We start from the raw sequence: 21,132 nt of genomic DNA on the forward strand, positions 1-21,132 counted from the left end.
GATATAGTTTTAGGTGTCTGGTCCAAGCCAACTTCAACACCAGCTTCAGCTAGAAAATTGGAGAATATGCATAGGGTTAAGGAAGAGGTTTGCAGATACCTGTTTAAGCATCCCAAGGCAAATTCAATCATCTTTGCTGTTCTACCAGCAGATAGCAGATTTAACTCTTCTCTAGATTAAGGGGGCAGGACAATGGAACTTCACAGCAATTATGGGGATATATCAAATATCCTTGTGTGATTAGATGTCCCCTTTCATCGATCTATTATCAGATGAGAAAAGGCCCTTAGTTAAAACTATTATAGCTGATGGACATAAGTTAGACAAACAATAGCTGAATGCTCTAGGCATGATACAGGCATCATCATGAAACATTACAATTCAGATAGTTAACATTTCCCCCTGATAATAGAACTAGCCTACCAAATTTTGCTTGCTATGAACTGCTTTCCCTTGTAGATTTTAATAAAAGTTCCTTGTGATCAAATTGGGCATAATTTCATTATTTCCAGGCAAGGCAGGGGAAGATTAGAGAAAAATAAATGCGCCAGCCTGCTAATCTACTTTTTTGGTCACTTCTGCAATGTCATAAGCTCTTTGTCCTAAATGGTCCCATGCACAGTGTTCCAAGTTAAGCCCATAATCACATTCTTCATTACATGCCATTTAGCTGCAGACTAACTGAAAGTATATCTATGTTAGAAATGCACTTGTGAACTACCACTATCCCTAAACAAGGGTGGTTTATGATTGAGAAGTGGTTTATACATAGAGAATATACATATACATATACATATACATATACACATAAACATATAAAATCATACCCATGCTAAACAGTGGGTATTATCAGAATGTGTTGTCCTTCTGGACAACACTTTACTAAGACTAGAATAGGTTGTTACCCTATTGAGCCTACTGCTGCCAGAATGTCTCATGGCACTGTGAATGTTGGGTGTAAACAGCTGTAAAATGTGTTCTTGATACACAATTACTTAAAGTATGACAGTGTGTTAGTTCTATGTAAATATGCTTAATACTTGCAAATATTTATGCAGATCCATAAAAGGTATCAACAGGAAGTAGCTATTCTACTTTGTTATTTGGTTCTAGGAATATTTATAGCTTGCCACTGTAACCTTGCAATGACTCTTATTTTTTTATCTTCAGATGCTTCTGAGCTAGTAAACATGGTTTTTTTAAATCCCTTGACAGCTGAAACTGTCCCAGTACAAAAGGCAGAACAAGATTAGTCAGGAATGAAGGGGACAGAGTGCTAAAAGATCCAGGAATGTACTTTATTCTGGTTTTTGATGGTGAAATAATATAACAACATCCTCTTTCAGTTCCTGATTTGTGTCTCAATATCTTAAGCCTGCAAGCAGGCTCTTGTCCTTGTTGCATTTTTAGATGTGCAGTGTCATTAGATTGTTGACATTCCTGGAGTGTTGAGGACAGGTTGTGAAGGCCAAAACAAAATGGCTGCCTTCAGGGATAGATCAGGGGTAAAACCAATCACAAACTGTTAAGATATTCTAAGACAAGCATCCTCTTTTTTTTTTTTTGAGATGGTTGCTCCCAAAGGGCCAATGCCTTCTAGGCTCTTCCAAAGCAACTCCTACTCCAGTAAAGTGGGTAAAAGCCAGGACTGATACTTTGTTTTGGAAAAGAAGCAAGTCGTACCAAGGAAACACATCAGTGAATGCATGGTGTCCAAGAACATGGGTGACAGTTTAATGGCCTAGTACATTTTAGGCACATATAGAAATATTCACTGTGAACAAAGACAGACATAAAGTAAGAATCAGCTATTATTCTCCTTCACCTTTATTTCTGTAAAAAGTATATGAAATAAGTTACTACCAATATATAAATAATATAAAATTTTACACCTATTTGTAAAAATCATAAATATATTAACATTGATTACAGTAACATGAGAAACCCGTCACAAGTATGCAATTTATACTAGGCTTGCCAGCCTCCAGGGAGTGGTTGGAGATCTGCTATTAGAAATTATCTCCAGGTGACAAATCAGTTCGCCGGGAAAAAATGGCCACTTTGACTATGGCATTCTACCTCCCCCCAAACCCTGCCACCCTCAGGCTCCATGCCCTGAAACTCCTGGAGCTGGCAACCCTAATTTATGCAGCCATATGACACTTTAGACATTAGGAATCTGTCTCTGTCCAGCAGTTAGGTCATAATTAAAGTGCTAAATCCTGGTACGTAATAAATACGTACAGGACTTGTACCGCTTAATTCAAGGGGGCTGCCAAGAACGCAAGTTATCAGCTTTGAAAATGGTTCCAGAAGTCAGTTTGAAAGTAGAGAATTTCTAACCTAGACATTGACTATAGGTATCTGGGATTGGTGTCTTCTGGTTTTTCATATTGACTTTCACCATCATACCTTAAAAGACATCTCTGAGGTTACTAAACCCGTACCAAGTAGTGTACCCAGATCATTTGAAACCAAAACATTCTCCAGAAGTGCAGAAGAAACAGTAGTATTTTCAGTGTATTTGTCAGCTAGCATATGTTATCAGTTCCCATTGCTGTTGCTGTCAGAACAAAACAGGCTTTTAATGTAGTGTCAACTGTACTGAAACTGTTTCACAGAAACAGCAAAATGTTCCTTGATTTAAGACTCAGTGCTCCCACAAACCACAGGAGGTTTCCTTACAAAATTACTCAGCAGTAACAGACTTATTTTGTGTGTGTGTGTTTTTTTTTTGTCTTATGCATTCAGTGGTGCATTTTCTTTTTCCCTTGCAGCAGCTTTAAACTTTTTACATTTATAAGCCACCACACATATAATAATAAATAATACGAGGAGTCCAACTGCTCCAGCTGCTATTGCAATCAATCCTTCTGCCTCAAACTCTGTAAAAGAAAAGAAATGCAAATTCATTAGAGGTCACAGTTTTGTTTTGTTTTTTTTCATATAATAGTCCTTGGCTACTCTTTGAAGATAAAACTAATATAGATTCTAAGGAAATTTCCACATGGAGGGGAAAAACATGAGTTGGTTTCCTGCTGGCAAATGTGGGATGGTAAATCTGGCATTTTCAGCCCTCCTCATGGGGAACCCCTCATACATTTTCCCTCGGCCTCTTTGCCTCCTGACCAAGCAAAGCCACCAATCACAGCACAGTAGTTCTCTTGTGGACTGAAATATTCCCCGCTCACCACCCCGAAATTAATTATTTTTTAAAGGCACTTTCGCGTTGCTATGCAGTAATGTCACAACACAGATTTGTTTTTAATAGACATCAAAACTGCTCCATTGCTATGGAGAAATACCAGAACAAATACAGCATCTCCCCCCTTTTGAGGATTCATATTTTTTTGCACTTTATTTCTGTCAGGGTGGATTTCTGAAACTCTGCATGTTGTCCCTGGAGACCAAGAAGACATTTTATACTAATGGTAAGCTTAAAAACAAGCTGCTCAGACCCCCTGTAGGATTGCGAGATAACCCACCCCCCTTTCCGAGCTCATTTCCCATTTCTGGAAGATGCAAACGAGACTGTTTTTGCCTGTCCCAGTTGTGAGAAATCTGAAGCCTAAAAAGACATTTTGTGCTAATGGGAGGCTTAAAAACAAAGTATACACATGGCTGAATGATCAGGAGAAAGCTGCTAGATCACTGCCCCCCCCCCCATTCCCAGCTCATTTCCCATCTCCAGAAAACAGAAACAGGTCTGTGTTTTGCCTGCCTGATCCCAATAAGACCATGGATACTCTAAAGAAGATTTTATTTCAGCTTGGATAATGTAGGTTTGCAGTCCTTTTAAAAAAGAAAAATTATTCAAAGCAGGAAATGGAGAAGGGAGGATGGGAGCAAGGGCAGGACAAAGCTGCTGAGACTATCGCACCATACAAACTTCTCACTGGTAGCTCACTAGTGGTTTGCGCTTTAAAAATGGCCAAATCGTGCCACAGCCACTGGACAGCCTCAAGATGTTGGCGATGTCATGTGGAGAGGCCTGAATATGCCACCAACATTCGGAGGCTGTCCAGCTACACTTTGCATGTGTGGAAATGTCCTAATTCTGAAACAGGTTAAATAAACATGTTTAGAACCGAACAATCAAAGAAAGGAGACTTGCCTTGTTAGGGCATTCACAGGTCTGCACTATTCACATATAAGTAATGCAAGAATGGACTTTATGAGGAGCTAAACTCTGCCTTTTAATTTCTACTCTATTCCTTCACCCACTTTACTTCACATCCTGGCTGACAGGGAGAAGAGTGACAGAGTACAGGAAGGTAGAGAGGAAGAGGAGATGTCATCTTCCTTTGCTGTAACATCCTTTTTGCTGTAAGCAGTAGATCCCCACCTTCTATTTATACGTGAAAATGTTGCTGTTCTTCCTGCTATATCTATATTTGTCCTTTATCCACTCTGGAATAAGGAATCATTCAGTTAAATGTATCTTCTGAAATAAACATGTTTTTTATACACAATTTTTTTTCTCCAAGGCCTTGAATTCAAAACTGTTAGGGATAGAGTATGCATTCCAAAACGATTATGTAACCAAGCCATTAAGACTGTTCCCCCTTCAGACATAAATTGCAGTTAAAATCAAAATGTTCTTCTTGTCAAATTTATCATATCAGCAAGAAGCATTCTAGTTCAGGATCCTTTCTGTGGAATCTCTGTCCCCCTCCTTTTTACCAAGGGGAACTTCTATATAATATACCCCAATTTCTATTCTGAATGGTAAAGAAACTTTCTAATAGTGTGATATTTCTGAAGATTCATTTAAGATTGTTAGATAAGGTAAAATAAAATATTTTCATACTAGATATTATTCTTGCAATAGGGGAGAAGGTTTGTCAAAGACTATCATTCTGGAAAAGGAAATTTGTGCCTGAACTACATATAATTTCACAGCTTGGAAAACTGGCCCAAAACTGACAGTTCAGGAGGATTTTGAAGTGGGAAAAGTGTATATGCTGACAGCAAATCATACAGCATTATCCAGTACATACCATCCAATGATTCTCTGTCCACGCTGGTACATTTGTCAAAGCTTTTTTCACCTTTACGGTTCTCTGTACGTGACAAAATAGTAGCTTGTACATAGAAGCAGTAATTCTTCCCTTTGTCAACGTTGACTTTAAACTCATTGCTTTCTGTCTTTGCTTCTTTCTACAAAGCACAGAAAAATAAAATCAAAGTTACATTAGCAACTATTCTAGCTTTAAACGTTTATTACAAATTGTGGAAACTCACTATACATATGAACTTAAAGCTGCTGCTCCCCACCCAGAAAGATTACTAAAGAAAAAGACAAAAATAAAGTTCTTAGAGGTTTAAAATAGAAACTCACCCTTCCTGTACTTTTGTCTTTCCAGTAGTATAGTGTATATTCCAGTTCATCTCCAAATATGTCCCTTATGCTTTTAAAGCTTGAATTTATAAATCTGTAGGGTGTTAATGGATCTTCTATCACCACTTTCAAAATGTCAAGTTCTTGTTCAAAATGTTTGATAGTTGGCCTGCCAATCTTAGCTAGAAGAGAAGTGTTTTCTTAATTACATATGAGAAAGACAAAACATTTTTTCCTAACATGTTATCAAGACATAAGTTGTTCAGTACTGTGATTTAAGGCAGGGGTAGTCAACCTGTGGTCCTCCAGATGTTCATGAACTACAATTCCCATGAGCTGGGAGGGGCTCATGGGAATTGTAGTCCATGAACATCTGGAGGACCACAGGTTGACTACCCCTGATTTAAGGTATTAAATTACTTTATCAAAGTGCAGGGGATAGATTTAGCTAGTAGTCACAGCCTGATCATGAGACTTACGGTACAATCTTAAACTGTTACACCCTACTAAGTCCATTCAAATCAATGTGCTGTGTATGTCTGTTTAGGATTGTACTTAGTAATCGTCCTAGCATATAAAATGAGGCACTACATCATAAGATATGATGTGTTTGCAAAAGAAGAGCACTAACCCCTGTGCAGACACCATTTTGGCAGCCATTGCGTGTAGCAGTAAGGGTTGCAGACTCTAATCTAGAGAACTGAGTTTGATTCTCCACTCCCCCACATGAAGCCAGCTGGGTGACCTTGGGCCAGTCACAGGTCTCTCATAACTCCCCACCTACCTCACAATGTGCCGGTTGTGGGGAAAGAAAAGGCCACTTTGAGACTCCTTAAGGTACAGAAAAGTGGGTTATAAAAACCTAATCCTCTTCTCTTGTAATGGCTTGGGGAGGGGGAGATGACTACCCTAATTACAGTCTATATCCTCCACCAACACCATGTTGCTCAAAAATCTAAATAAGCCTACCTAAGCAGAAGTGCCTCATGTACATCAGAAAATTAAGAATGTACATCTGTAGTCTATGCATGCAGGTCTCTGTGCAGGTGTTTCAACCTGCCGCTGTAGTCATAATCTGCGTGCAAAAACCTCAAAGAATATTTGCTCAAGGTTACGGCAATGCAAAGATATCACCACAACAGAAAGATAACTTGAGTATGATGTTTGCGTTATGAATCAGCATGCAACAGGCACAGGTTCATGAAATTTCTTTTGTAAATGTTTCCCTCTGGGTGTGTGCGTACGAGCAAACATACTCACAAAGTCTCCCCATTTGACAATTTATCATGTCAATTGTTATCTAAATGCGTAAACTTGAGCCATTGAGAATAAGATGGCATGAAATGTGTTTTGTGGAGTAATGACCATTTTAGGCAACATAAATTGCCTCGCCCTCTTGGAGTAATGAGTGGCTGGAGGTAAGCTCACTATTAGCCTCTGCCCTCCGTTTGGAGTTCCTATGCAAGCAGCCGGGGGGGGGGGGGGATTAAACCCTGGTGAGTAAATGATTGTGTTTATGGAAGCCCAGGTTATGCTTTTAGTCACACCTGTTTACAGAAAAGTAGTGGGCTGCTCTTTGAAAATCAGTGCTTACAAACAACTGAAAAGAATGTTTTGAGAGATCATATTTACTCCATCAGCCTTACAAACACTGTGGAATAAATAAGCCATCTGGATAGCATTCCAGTTTGCCATCTCTTTACATAAAGGTATCAACACACACTTAAAATTATTCATCCAATTCAGCAAACTGCATTGTGTCCTGCAAGGGTAATCCACAAACTCCTGCATAAGGATTCTCAGGATACCTATCAATTACATTTTTAAACTGCAATAAGATCTTAAGTTAAGGTGACCAGATTTTAACATTGGTAAAGTGGGACACCATTGACTGGGGAGGGGGGGGTTCTTGATTAAAAATTTGGTCTATGTGGAGCAACAAAAAGTGTCATAGAACGCACAGAACGCAAAAATAGTATTGTAATATATATATTTTTAAATTTCAACATAAGTACAATTTGCCAGGTGCCCCCAGATGTCTCTCCAAAAGTGGGGCAATCTGGTCACCTTATCTTAAGGACAAACTAAATATGCAAAGACTAGCTTGGGGGTGGGAAACTAGATTTGGGAAATAACGCTTAAGGAGTTTAGCTACCCTCTTGTGATCAAACTGGCCAAGTCCCCCTGTTACATTTCAATGTTTAAGAAGCAACATTGGAGGAATCTAATCACAGGTTTATCAAGTAAATTGTAGTTTGTACCATAACCTTGAATCCTGTATGACTTCTTAGTTGAGATCTGCATGGACAGTTCTCAAGAGGGTGCTCTTTGTCAGTCTTGGAAATTACAATAAAACACTGGAATACAACAAGCAGAAGCTGCAATATAAACATTTTCCTAGGAGTAAGCACCACTGACTAACATGGGACTTACATCCAAGTAGATCTGCATTAACTTGTTCCCATCATTTCTTAATATAAAGAGTTCCATGCTGTGCAAAACATATAATTTTGTACATACTTTGGCGATAAGGCTTGAATGTTGGAGAGACTGCATATGGAGGGTCATCAAAATTGTCTCTTAATGGCACTTCAGAATATATTCGGGCAGTGTAAGTATCTCTTGCATCTTCCAACAGGTAAGTAACGTCACATTCTGCCTTTGTAGAATGAACACATGTTTTCCTCCAATCTGATTGACGTCTGTAAAATCGAAGTGTGTGATTCAGACAACTGTAATATTTGTCAAGAATAAGCAGGTGTGAAGGGGAGTGTGTTCAGTGAACTTTGGGTGCCTTATTTTGCTAGCACTTCTATTTAAACCACTGTTGTATAATACACACTTGGTCTTAGCCAAAAGGCTGAGAAGGTAGTATTTTAGCTCTGTCAGTCTGCATCTCCTGCTTAGTTCAGCTAAGCAGGACTCTGAAGCCTCTATAGAGTCTGAAGGCAACATCACTTTAGCAGCAATTACATATGCAGTACAGTGCATATCAAATAGTCCAGATGTACATTTCCTGTTCAAGGAGGAAACTGAGACCTTGCTGCAACAGGTTCAGGAATGGTTTAAGGATCTGCAGGGCCCGTAGCACCAGAGCCAGTTTAAGGATTTGATGGCCCCTAGTAGAGTACAATTTCAGTGGGAGCAGCCAGACTGGGGCAAAGGAAAGGGGTGTCACTCCGAGTGTCCTTCAAGAGTGGGGAGGAGAGTGGCTATGGCCCTGATCCATTGGGGGAAGGCACCACAAAGTGCAGGGCCTGTAGCATGTGCTACATGGATAAACCAGCCGTGAGCAGGCTAGTAGCAGCTGAGAACCATTTAGACTGGCTTTCCCCTTCTTTTCACAACCATGTAATATGAGTGGACCCCCACACCAAGTGGCTCTTGGCTCCCAGCTATCACAGATTAGGACCTTGGTTCTCCAGACTCAGACTAGCCCAGATTCATTTGCCTGTTTTATAACTGGGACCCCCCCCCCCTTTCTTAAGCTACTATGGGGGGGGGTAGGATGGGGGCAGGGCGAGCAGCCTAAAATACTCAAATGCTCAAATAAAATATACAATGTTTAAAAATTACGGATTTGCATTCTTATGCAAGGTGTAAAAAGATAATTTAATATAGGTTCAAATCCTATTTGAATTGTACGTTAACCAGACTAACAAACTGAAATTGAGAACAGGTGAATAGATCATAGAAATCAGAAAGATTTTTTACATAGAGAAGATATCCTCGTACCCATGTAGACAAAGCACAAAGGATCAGATCAAGTAACTTCTCTATAATTTTTACATTTGAGTAGGATTTTTTTGGTTTATTTGTTCTGCCTTGGTATATTAACTGTTCAGTCCTGTTCAAATTAAGCTAAAATCCAAGATTACTGTCTCAACATTTCAATAAGATTCCAACGATTCAAACTGCAACCTAGTTTTCAATTAAACCTGCAGAGGCATTCGTATTTCCTACATTCTTTTACAGTGCATTCTAAACAGAACAATATCATTCTCAGCCTTCAATGGATTTAGAAGGTTATAACTCTACTTAAGAGTTGCGCTATTCGGTTCTGAACCATTAACTAATATTTTAAGTCAATGAAGAAAAGAAACAGAAAACATACAACCCAAAATGCAACTTACCCATCTATTTCAACAGTGTAAACAAAATTGGATGGCTTGGGCCCCCATTCTAGTATTGTCTTAAAATTGATTGACGACCAAGTAATATTAACTGCTGTTGGTATATTGAAGTTGCCTTTAAACAGAGAATTGAAAGAACCAGTTTGAGTAAAGTGATACACAGCTATTACAATGTACTACAATATTTTGAGTATGCACAGATTACTGTATATACTTGTGTATAAGCCTAGTTTTTCAGCACATTTTTTCACACTGAAAAAACTCTCCTCAGCTTATATGCGGGTATATATGGTAATTGAAATAAAAGCCTGCTCCAGCCAGCCAATCATTGCATTGCATTTTGCAAATGCGTACTGCAAGTTTCTTTCTCCTAGGGTTTCTCTCTTCCGTTATCTGAGGGGCAGCATTGTTTGCCTTTTCTTCTTGGGGTTGTGTTTCTTTTACAAGTTGATTTTTACAGTTTTTTCTTTCAGTATCCAGTTTTACAGTTCTTTATTTCAGTGTTTGTTCTGGGGAGGGGGCTAAAGCTGTAGTTAGAGTTGTTCATTATCCCAGTTTGGTAGCTGTTGTACTTGTTGTAGTAGGTTGCCAACTTTGGGTACTGTTATTCTACTCTAGTTTGCTGGCCTAGGGAGCACTGTTTGGATCTCCTGCCAGAGCTGTTCTCACAGAGCAGTTCTGTCAGAGCTCTCTCAGGGTGTCTGGCATCAAGAGAGGAAGGGAGGGCAATTGTAAGCAACTTTGAGACTCCTTTGGTTAGTGAAAAGCGGGGTACAAAACCAGCAGCTATTCATCCTCTTGACTTTTCTGTATTTGTTGGTGGGGAGGCTGAATGGGAGAACCTGTGATGATGAAGTATGGATTAAGCATTTAGGCCACCCTGAGTGCCTCCACTGGAGGTCAGTAGGGTAGGTTTACATGATAATCCTGCTGAGGAGGAAGGTGTCCACGTGACACTCCCCCCCTTGCTTTCTGATACGATGGATGGCAGTGAAGACAGCGCTTTGTATGAGAATGACAGCAGTGATGGTGACGACTGCAAACAGTCTGTGCTGATAACCACACACCAGCTATAGCTGAAACTCTGTTTGGACATACAGATGATGAGGAATCCAGTTTTGAAGGATTTTAACTCTAGTGTTTTAGCTTGGTTGCTGATTGAGCTAAGGTTTTTGCACTTTTAACATTATTGTTGATTCCATATTGTTCTGGTTGAGCCTCTTTTGCACTTACAGAGCTAGTTTACTGTTTTTCTTTGAAATAAATATTCAAAAACATTTAACCAACTGATGCCTCAATTAATGTAAATTTACCAGTAGCTGCTGCATTTCCCATGCTCGGCTTATATGCAAGTTAATGTTTGCCAAGATTTTGTGGTAAAATTAGGTGTCTCAGCTTATATGCGGGTCGGCTTATATGCGAATATAGAGCACAAAAAGTGCACCTGAATAACAGACACAGCTGTTTCATATTCATTTAATTTTCAAGGCTTTCCCCAAAGGACCTTTTAAATTGTAGCTTAGTATTGAGAAATTCTGTTAGAGATCCCTCACACAGGACTACAGTTCTTATATTTCTAAAGAAAATAGAATGATTGTTTCAGAAGTTTTCTGGTTTTAAATGCAGATATACCCCAAATACATCCACGAGATTGTTTGAGGGAATTATGCTCAATTGCTCTCATAGCTACTATCATGGTAAATCCTTTTTGAATGCTGACTATTTTTAGAGCACTTCTTGTCTTCTGCTTCAGGGATCTCTTTTTAGTGCATCACATTTGTATTCTTCTCACAAACAGGTACAGAACAAAACTGCCTTGTGCTAGGAATCATGTGTCATTTCCTTCGTGTCCAAAACCTTTTAGCCTAGCTCAACCACAGCAACTAAGAATTGGCTGCCCAGGGCAATAATTAGAAACAATGACTGATATTTTGCACATTCTTTAATAATAGTCAGATTTCGGTTGCTATGGGGGGGGGGGAGGAAATTAGCTAACTAATGTAGTACTTAAATCTGCCACTGCATTTATTTCACTATATGTGTATATGTTAATTTTACCTGTCTTGATTTAAGGTGTTCTTTTTTCAAAGAAGAGTAATTTTATATGAAATGTACATTAATTTTAATTCTTTCACTTTTTCAATATTTGTAGAAAATATGTTTTTCTCTGAATTATGAGAATTTCTTATAACAAAACAGAAAAATATTTACAATGTTAAAGTAACACACAATGTCCTTAGTAAAGCAAGTGACATAATACCTGTTTTACATGATACACTGCTTAAAATATAATCATTTGTTTTTAGAATACATTTGCCAATGCTTTGATTTTCATAAACCGCTCTAAGCCGTAGGGACAGCTGGTATAAAAATCTAATAAAATTAAATAAAATAAATAATACATTAAATAAAGGTAAAATAAAAACATAGGTACAATGCTAAGAAAACAATGCGAGGAAGTCTTAGTGGATAAAAATGGTTTTTAACTGGATTTTTAAAGTGCACAGCCCTACATAGCCTACTAGTTGCCATGGGATGAAATATGTAACATTTTATCACCAAAATGCTAAACCCAGAACCATAACACCTTCATTAGGACCAACTATAATCACAATAAAATAAGTTTGCTTTAGAGAGGGGATGGAATAGACGGAAACATAATAGTTATTTGGTAATTGTAAGAGTTCCAAATTAGTGGAATGTGTCAAACCCACAAGAACCCTCATAACATGAGATGCTTGTACTGCCAATGTTTTAATAACTGTTCACACCAAAACCGATTTAATAATTTTACACCCCCCTCCCCAAACATCCACTTCTGAGAAGCCCAAACTGATCAACTTGACATTTAATGATGATTTGTATTCCGGTGCTTATAAGCAATAAATAACTTCACCAAAGAACAGGTTGTGATGCCTACAATAAAGCCATTCTAACCAGCCAAATGTACATTTCAAATGGATATGTCGCCATGGGCCTCAGGACTTCCAATTACTTCACTTTCAGTGTTAGTTCTGGGCAAATTCACAGACCAGAATACTTAAGGAAATCCAACTTCACACTCAATTCGGGAGTAATCCTACATGAATCACAAAAATCACTGAAGAATCTGTATTCTGAGGAAATAAACTAATTAGAGACAAAACTAGCCGGGTTTTGAGAGGCATCCGCATTAGTAACTCTGAGAAATTATGGCCGGCCAGCCATTCTCCCAAGTATGTTCCAGGCTGCATGTCTAGCAAACCTATTTATAAATGTAAATAAATAAATTTACATAGTAGTCCCTCAAATGTGGCTTCTTGAGAAGGTTGCTGCCTATCATTCCATCTAGTGCTGCCTGGCATGTGAATTTGGTTGGAATTGCCCCCTTTCCGGTTCTAAATGCATTTTAGCTGGAATGTGTTAAAACACCGCTCTCTGGGCAGAGCTATCTGACACACTCCGGTTTTGCAGTCGTTTCTTTTTATGGTAGTTCCGGCTTTCACGCACACCAATCCACACACCCCGATTTGGAAAGCGCCGCCGCCGAGGAACGCAAGCCGCAGAGGTCTCCTCCTCAGAAGGAAACCTCTAGTGCCGGGGCAGCCGGGCCTTCCTGCCGAATAATGTGCTCAAAATGTGTCCCTTCGCAGGAAAAAGACCGCCTAACCAGGGCGACGTACTGAAAAGCAAAGGCCACCCCTGCGCATTTGGCTGGAGGAAATCCTAGGCGAAAGAGCCTCTCTTGGTCCTCTTTTGGCGAGGGGCAGATTGCGCGGGAAGTTCTGCCCCGTGCAGTGTAAGCGGGAACCTTGAAGACAAACGGCATTTCATTTCGGCTCCAAAGCTCAGTCCGTTCAAGGCAGCCCAATGAGGCGGGCGCCGCCGCCGGAAAGCGCGCAGGTAGCTCGTTCCCAAGACCTCTTGCTGGCGCCGGCCACTCACCTGAGCTGGGTCGCAGTAGCTGCCAAAGCAGGGCGCACAGGAGCAGCGCTGAGCTACCGGAGGCTGCTGTCGTCGCCGTCGCCATCCCGTCTTGCGCTGGAAAGGACGCGATGCGAGGAAGGAGGCAGGGAGGGGGAGCTGGCGCTGCCGGGGCTCAGGTAGACCGAAGCGTCAAGCCTTGTGAGGGAATCTGTGAAGGAAACGGGGACGTGACAATTTTATAAGCGCCAGCCCCCAAGAAAGTCCACCGCTGAGTCACTGGCTGGGATTCAACTCCCACGCCCGCTCGGCTCCGCACAACCCTTCCCTCTCTCCTCCGGCGCGGGACTGGAGGAGCCAGGTGAACGGCGGGGCGGTAGCTGCTTCTGCCCCACAGGCCAGGGAGAAGCTGAAGGGGGCAAAGGACCCCCAAGCGGCGGCGTAGGGCTGCAGGAAGAGGCCGAGGTGAGCCGCAGACGCTTATGAGCCACGACCCCCTCCTTGGGTGCTTCCGTCAGTGGCTGGAAAGGACGCGACCCTGAAGCCACGAAAACTGCAACCTGCTCGGGGGCGGAAGGATTAACACAGCATGTCCAAACAGCAGGAGAAATCTGTTGAGTGGCTCCCGAAACCCGCTCATTAGAAGACCCCCCTATATAATCTGTTTCTAAAATAGTCTGGTTTCTTTAATGTCATAGGGGAAGGGAAAAGCCTACGGGCTGTTTAAGGTTGACCTAGTTACAACACATCATTTACATATTGGGCACCTTCGAATGAGACCCAAGTAATACACTTTTAAAGCCATACTCAATATGCAAGTCACAGAATCATACCAAGCCAGTCTGCAGTACATGGGTGCTTAAGGAAAGGACAACCAGCCACATTCCAGCCCCTGCTGAAGTTGGAAATCATTGACCTATTTCATTCAGCAATTCTCAACTGAAACTTCTTTATGTGTTCTTGTAAAAATTGCCTCTGTCAGAGAGGAGTGAGAGTGAGAAATCTGATATTCATGATGTGGTGCATATAATAATGGGCTTCCACTGTTAAGTCATTGGGCTGAATATTTTTATTTTTAAAAATGTGCAGTAAGTGAGATCACTTTAAATATTGGAAGCCATAAAACTTTGGTGATGTTCTTATTATTGATAAATTGCTTATTGCCAAGGTGTTGGTTGTGTCCAAATGTGGCTGTGCCCATTTGCACAACTGGAATTTTCTCACAACCTTACCACCACTAATCTCTTATAGCCTTCAGTGGTTAAAAGACATATAAAGAAGGGGGAGTCACTGAGATTTGTGAGCTGAGACTTTCTACATGGGTGTTCCTGTGTATTTGGTTTCTGCTCTTGAACCTACCTAATCTTGTGATCAGCCCATTCAGTCATTTCACAATACAGCCATTGACAGGAATGCCTTTCAGGTTTGCTTAGAGAATGCATCTGATTTGTAGGAGCAAAAATGGGACAACTTGGGACTCTTTGCTTGAAGAGTAGATCTCTTTAATGACCCAGCTATGACCTGAGAAAATACATGCCTATTCTCTAGTGAATGAAAAATTTTGTTTGCAAACTCTGCAGATGCAATTATGGTCACAAAGTGCCCTTTTGTTTCTTAATTACAGTGGCACTACCTGATTCCATAATATGCAATGCAATGCAGGAATAAAAATGCTTGACACAGTGCTCAAGACGTATTTTAGTAGAAAATATCAAGATTCAGGAGCCTGCTTTGTAAAATCAAAGTATATTCATTTGGTGATCACACTTGTGTCAATGTTCTGAGCATCCTTGAAATTTTGTTCCTTTTGTACAGAACTATGAGATGTAACACAACCCATCTCGTTTCAACTGTATGTATAGAAAGGGTTGCTTACAAATGCAACCCCCTGCACAGTCTGCTTAAATCCTATTGAACAGTTGAGGATTATAGCCCTAGTCATTTAAGGTTAGCCTTTCCACTAATAAACTAATACATCAGAGTGTGCATCTCACAAACTGAAATGTGTTCAAGAAGGAATTAAGCAAGCATAGTGATCAGCCAGAAGGCATAAACTGCTGGTTCACTAAAGGAAAAACAACCCACTGACCTTACAATTTATGACAACTAGTCAAATTCAGATATTTCAGATTACTTTACAGGGCTGAATAAATATATGATTCTTGGCATTTGTTCTGGGAATAGGTGTTTCAGAGCAACAGTCACTGGAAATATACCCTTGTTATTTCCACAGAAATGCTTTAATATTTTGTTGCAAGGTGGAGAAATACTGTTTTGCTGGGAAAATACAGTGATCCAAGCCTAAAGCCAACATACTGTGGACTTATATTGTTGCACGTAAGCCATGTCCTTAGATCCTGCCCCTCATGACTGAGAGATACACCCATGAAAGTGTTTAGAACAGAATCTAATTGTGCAGGATATATGAAAAATAATTCCCAGTTCAGGATAATTATTATCATTTCATACATACCACATCCCCATCAGTTTATCTTTTCAACTTTTGAAGGATCTATCTAATTATATTGGACTGACTGTTAAATTCAAGGTTTATGGCATTAAAATCTTGGTCAAGGAAGAAGTTTTCCCATTTTCTGACTTGTTTATAGATGCCACCTTGGACTGGATCTCACATTTTAAGTGATTACAATTTATATTTTCATTTTAAAAACTTTAATACAGAAGAGGAGATCCACAGCTCTGAAACTGGTTTGGGTGCAGAAGGTCCCAGTCTTAATCCTAAACATCTCCAGTTAAAAAGCTCTCAAGAGAATACAAATGAGAAAAGACCTCAAAGATTTTGACTGCTTCTGCATTCTTTGTTAAATGTTTAACATAATGTTATTATGTTGAATGGATTAACATAATGTCATTGTGGTGAATAAACATAAGATAACATCACTGGTTGTTATATGAACAGCATACTCTAATGGCAGAAAGCGAAGAGGAACTAAAGAGCCTCCTGATGCGGGTGAAGGAGGAGAGTGCAAAAGTTGGCTTGAAACTCAACGTCAAGAAAACAAAGATCATGGCCCTCTCAATTCCTGGCAAATAAATAGTGAAGAAATGGAGGTAGTGACAGATTTTATTTTCCTGGGCTCCAAGATCACTGCAGATGGGGACTGCAGCAAAGAAATTTAAAGACGCTTGCTCCTGGGGAGGAAAGCTATGGGAAATCTAGACAGCCTCCTAAAAAGCAGAGACATCACCCTGCCAACTAAAGTGTGTCTAGTGTGTCTACATTCCCAGTTGCAATGTATGGCTGTGAAAGTTGGACCATAAGGAAGGCCAAGCATTAAAGAATTGAGGCTTTTGAACTCTGGTGCTGGAGAAGACTCTTGCGAGTCCCTTGCACTGCAAGGCGAACAAACCGGTCAATCCTAGAGGAGATCAGCCCTGACTGCTCCTTAGAAGGCCAGATCCTGAAGATGAAGCTCAAATACTTTGGCTACCTCATGGGAAGGAAGGACTCCCTGGAGAAGAGCCTAATGCTGTCAGCGATTGAGGGCAAAAGAAGAAGGGGATGACAGAGAATGAGGTGGCTGGATGGAGTCACTGAAGCAGTGGGTGTGAACTTAAATGGACTCCGGGGAATGGTAGAGGACAGGAAGGCCTGGAAGATCATTGTCCATGGGGTCGCGATGGGTCGGACACGACTTTGCACCTAACAACAGCATGCTCACCGTCTGTAAATGGTTTCCTTTGTTTGTGTGTTTCCTGCAGAACATGGATGAGTTTCGCCGGCTGGGATTTCCCCCACTGCATTGGCACTGTGGACAGTTGCCACATGCCAATAAGAGTGCCAAACAGGAGCATCTGAGAGTTTGTCAACAGGACCCTGAACCTCTGCTCCATTCCCCTTTGTCTTCCAGGACCCTGAACCTGTGCGTTGCTATGGACATTGGGGTCTTTGTTCCTGGAAAACCCAACTTTCAACATTGAGGGAATCCAGGTGCCCGCTGTGATCCTGGGTGATCCTGGGAGCATACCCACTGAGGAAGTGGCTCATGGACCCCCTTCAAGTGGCCACACACTGACAGGCAAAGCTATTGCAACTTGAGGCATTCCTGGGCAAGAAATGTGGTGGAGCGTGCATTTGGGAGACGCAAGGGATGCTGGAGGTGCCTTCTTGCAAGGCTTTATGTGTACCTGAACAATGTGACCCCACTGGTCATCACACCACAACATATGCGAGGAGAAGGGGCATGAAACCCCTGTGCATCAGGAGGAGAAGGGACACCATGGTTGTGGATGAGGAGCTACCCATAACTGACCAGGCTAAACACAGGATTTATAATGAGGGAGTGAGAGATGCCATAGCCACATTTCTATATAGGCAGCATCAGGGGAGATGACAATTCAAATGTCTGCATTTTGATAAATAATAAATAAACTCTGCATTGTTTATTAAACATTTGAGATTCTCTGATTTTGTATAGCCTCTTTTGCATAGCCTCTTTGGTGGGTGGCATTTGGGCTGGAAATGGGCATTCACAGCTATTGCCAATGTTAATTTTCACCCCCTGTAGTTTAGTGAGGGCAACAGGGATGGCATTAAAGTTTTAACTGCTAAAGCTAGAAGTTTGATACCTTTTTTTTCAAATTTTGGGAGGGATGTTTATGCATAGCTGTCTTGAAAAAGTACTATTCTCCAATATGCCTGGGCCACGGAGAGGAGCTTTCTGGCAAAGGTTGGAGATTGAGGTTCTGCTTGCCACGGTCTGGAGCTCAAGGAAGCCTCCCATGTCTCATGGTCAGCACACATGCACACCAGGCATACATATGTGTTGGTGGCCAGGAAGCACGCTGAAAGGAGATTCCAGGTTGCATATCAGGTTCCTTTAAAGTCAACCATACTGTCAAAAACTTTGCTGTAATGTATGGAACACAGCTGATGTTCTTCTGAAATCAGTTTGGTGTAGTGGTTAGGAGTGCGGACTTCTAATCTGGCATGCCAGGCTCGATTCTGCGCCCCCCACATGCAGCCAGCTGGGTGACCTTGGGCTTGCCACAGCACTGATAAAATTGTTCTGATCAAGCCATGATATCAGAGCTCTCTCAGCCTCACCCACCTCACAGGGTGTCTGTTGTGGGAAGAGGAAAGGGAAGGTGACTGTAAGCCACTTTGAGCCTCCTTTGGGTAGGGAAAAGTGGCATATAAGAACCAACTCTTCTTCTTTTGTATGTTCCAATAACCAATGTGCATTTGCAATATAATCTGTAGTGGCTCTTCATTTTCTGAATCCAGCTTGAACATCTGGCATTTCTTATTCCATATATGATAAAAAGTCTTTATTGCATCACTTTTCTTGTGTGAGAAATTAATGTGATAATCTAATATGTTTGATAGGTCCTTTTTCAGAATTGGGATGTAAAGGGAGCATTTCCATCCTGTGGGCCATTGCTTCATTTTCCATATTTGTTGGCACAATCTTGTTAAGATTTTGGAGGACTCTGTTTTTGTGGCTCGGAATAGCTCTATCAATATCCAATCCTGGTGATTTGTTTCTCCCAGTTGCTCTCAGTGCAACTCTCAATTCACTTTCTAAAACTGTGGGCTCTTATTCAAAAGATTCTTCTTGGAAGGAATATGGTATCCTTGCATATCTTTTGCATAGCTCTTCAATGTAGTTGTACCATAGACTGATTTAAAGCAAGACCATTCAAATGTCATTTCAGCAACTTTAAATTCAAAATTCATTATGAATAATTATTTACCTTAACAAAGAATAATTTGTAACTATAGTTTTTTCTCATTTTTTTCCATTTGTAATGGTAGTGCTTGGCTGCTATACCATTAAAATACATGGTTTTGCTGTTACATGGACAGAATCTAAACAGTTCCACAGGGCCTGCAAAAGGGAGCTCCTCCACCAGGCATTTGGTTGAAGTCAACCAAACCACCACTTCCAGTTGGCCCTCAAGCTCCCCCCTCTATGACCAACAATATTCGGTTACCCACAGGGTCCAGTAAGAGTTGAGCTGAGACTCTTACGATTTCTATTTTATTGTATTATTGTTATGATTATTATTATTGTTACAATATTATTGCTGTTACTGTTACCTGTTACCATGTGTTAATAGTATCCTTCCCTGTTTTCTGTAAACCGCCCTGAGCCCTTGGGGAGGGAGTTATATAAATATAATAATAAATAAATAAAATAAATTCACACCATTAGGTTATGGAATACCATAATCCAGAGTTCACAGGAAAACAGAGCCTATGTAGTTTAATATGAATCTTTATGAATTCAAAAGTCAGTCCAAAACACATTAGATACTGATGAAAGATGTAATGTTAGAGCCTACCTGTTTACAGTTCAATCCGAAACAGAGGTACTCCTTTCTAAATCTATCAAAGTCAATGAGCTTAGTGATAGATATGGACGGTGTGCATCTGTATTTAAAAGTTTGTTTAGCATAGTTTTCTGGAACTGAAATACTTTATTTTAGGATTATATGTGGTTTGGATATAGATACAATAGTGAACTAAGGAGTGGTGGACAGGAAAACAATCTTAAGATAGGGATTTAAAGAAGAGGGACTGGGACTGTTTCTGCACTAGGGTTTGGGTTGGATTTGCATTTGCATGGGGTTGAGTTTTTCACCCATTTCTGCATTGAAATTGCCCCTTTCCAGCACAGACCCAATTTGCCCAGCAAGGGAATCTTCAGAAATCTGTTTTTCACTTTTTGAACTGGGAGCTAATGGAGTCTGAATCAGGACTGGCCAATGTGGAAATGCATGCATTTGGGGTTTTGTGGTGCTCACCATTTTGACTGTTTGGGCATGCCCCTTTCCTTGTCACTGCCATCTCTCTCCCCTCCCTTCCTCCCCCTCCCATGGAAAAGATGCCCTAGCACTCCCCTCTTCAAAATGCCCTCTTCCCCTCAATAGTGCCCCTTCATTCCATGTTCCTTTGTCTCCCCCTTCCCTCCAAAGTTTTTTATTTTAAAAATAATGATGTTATAGCATTACAATGCTGTTGCATAATAACAAGCAAGCTTTTTTCTTTCCTGAAGGATGGGGAGATGAGAACCCCACCCAATTTTTTCTTTTATTATGGTTTATAACTGGAGGGTAAACGGTAATGACTGGGGAAGGGAATGGCAAAACACCGTTTATTGAGTCTGCCATGAAAACGCTAGAGGGCTTCACTCCAACGGTCAGACATGACTCGGTGCTTGCACAGGGGATACCTTTACCTTTTATAACATGATTGGGATGATTTTTTCTTTCTTTAAAAAAATGGAATGATTTCAGACTTGGAAGGCAGGGTTCAAAGGCAACAAAATGGTGCTGACAGATGATTGGGTGTTTTCAGCACATGACAAAGATGGACAAGTACAAAAAAAGAAAGGCTGCCAGAACGTTTCCACTTCCTGTTCTTATGGCATCACTGAGGAAACAATCTGCTGGCACAGTCTGGGGGAAAAAGACAAGGAAAGGAGGGCAAAGGGTGCCAATGTGGTACTCAAAAACGGACCGGGGTGTGATCCTGAACTTTAAAACCAGGAATCATCAGAAAAGCACGGCTGGGTGAGTCCTCAGTGTGGAAATGGTTTATTTTAATTTGTTTTTATCATTATTGAAAATTTTACACAACAACAAAAAGGCACAAAATCTATGAAACACTACCACCAACACCACCACAATAACCTCCAATGAGAAATAATAATAAAGACACCTTCTGCAATAACCAAAAACATACAATGACAAAAAAAAACCATTTAGAAAAGATCTCTGACCATCTAC

The 21,132-nt window shown here is 40.6% G+C and overlaps 2 protein-coding genes across 2 annotated transcripts in view; one reads left to right on the forward strand and one right to left on the reverse strand.

Moving 5' to 3' along the window:
• Positions 1–21,132, forward strand: part of SLC44A3 (solute carrier family 44 member 3) — a 133,616-nt gene that overhangs the window by 1,383 nt on the left and 111,101 nt on the right. The window lies entirely within an intron of this gene.
• F3 (coagulation factor III, tissue factor) lies at positions 1,805–13,859 on the reverse strand. Its single transcript, XM_077332955.1, has 6 exons — positions 13,399–13,859; positions 9,475–9,589; positions 7,862–8,043; positions 5,342–5,523; positions 5,001–5,160; positions 1,805–2,885 (listed from the first exon to the last, which is right to left on the reverse strand). Exons 1-6 carry the CDS (start codon positions 13,481–13,483, stop codon positions 2,740–2,742), a joined length of 870 nt encoding a protein of 289 aa, XP_077189070.1. The 5' UTR covers positions 13,484–13,859; the 3' UTR covers positions 1,805–2,739.

Source organism: Paroedura picta, chromosome 4, assembly GCF_049243985.1.
Source record: "Paroedura picta isolate Pp20150507F chromosome 4, Ppicta_v3.0, whole genome shotgun sequence".
NCBI lineage: Eukaryota > Metazoa > Chordata > Lepidosauria > Squamata > Gekkonidae > Paroedura > Paroedura picta.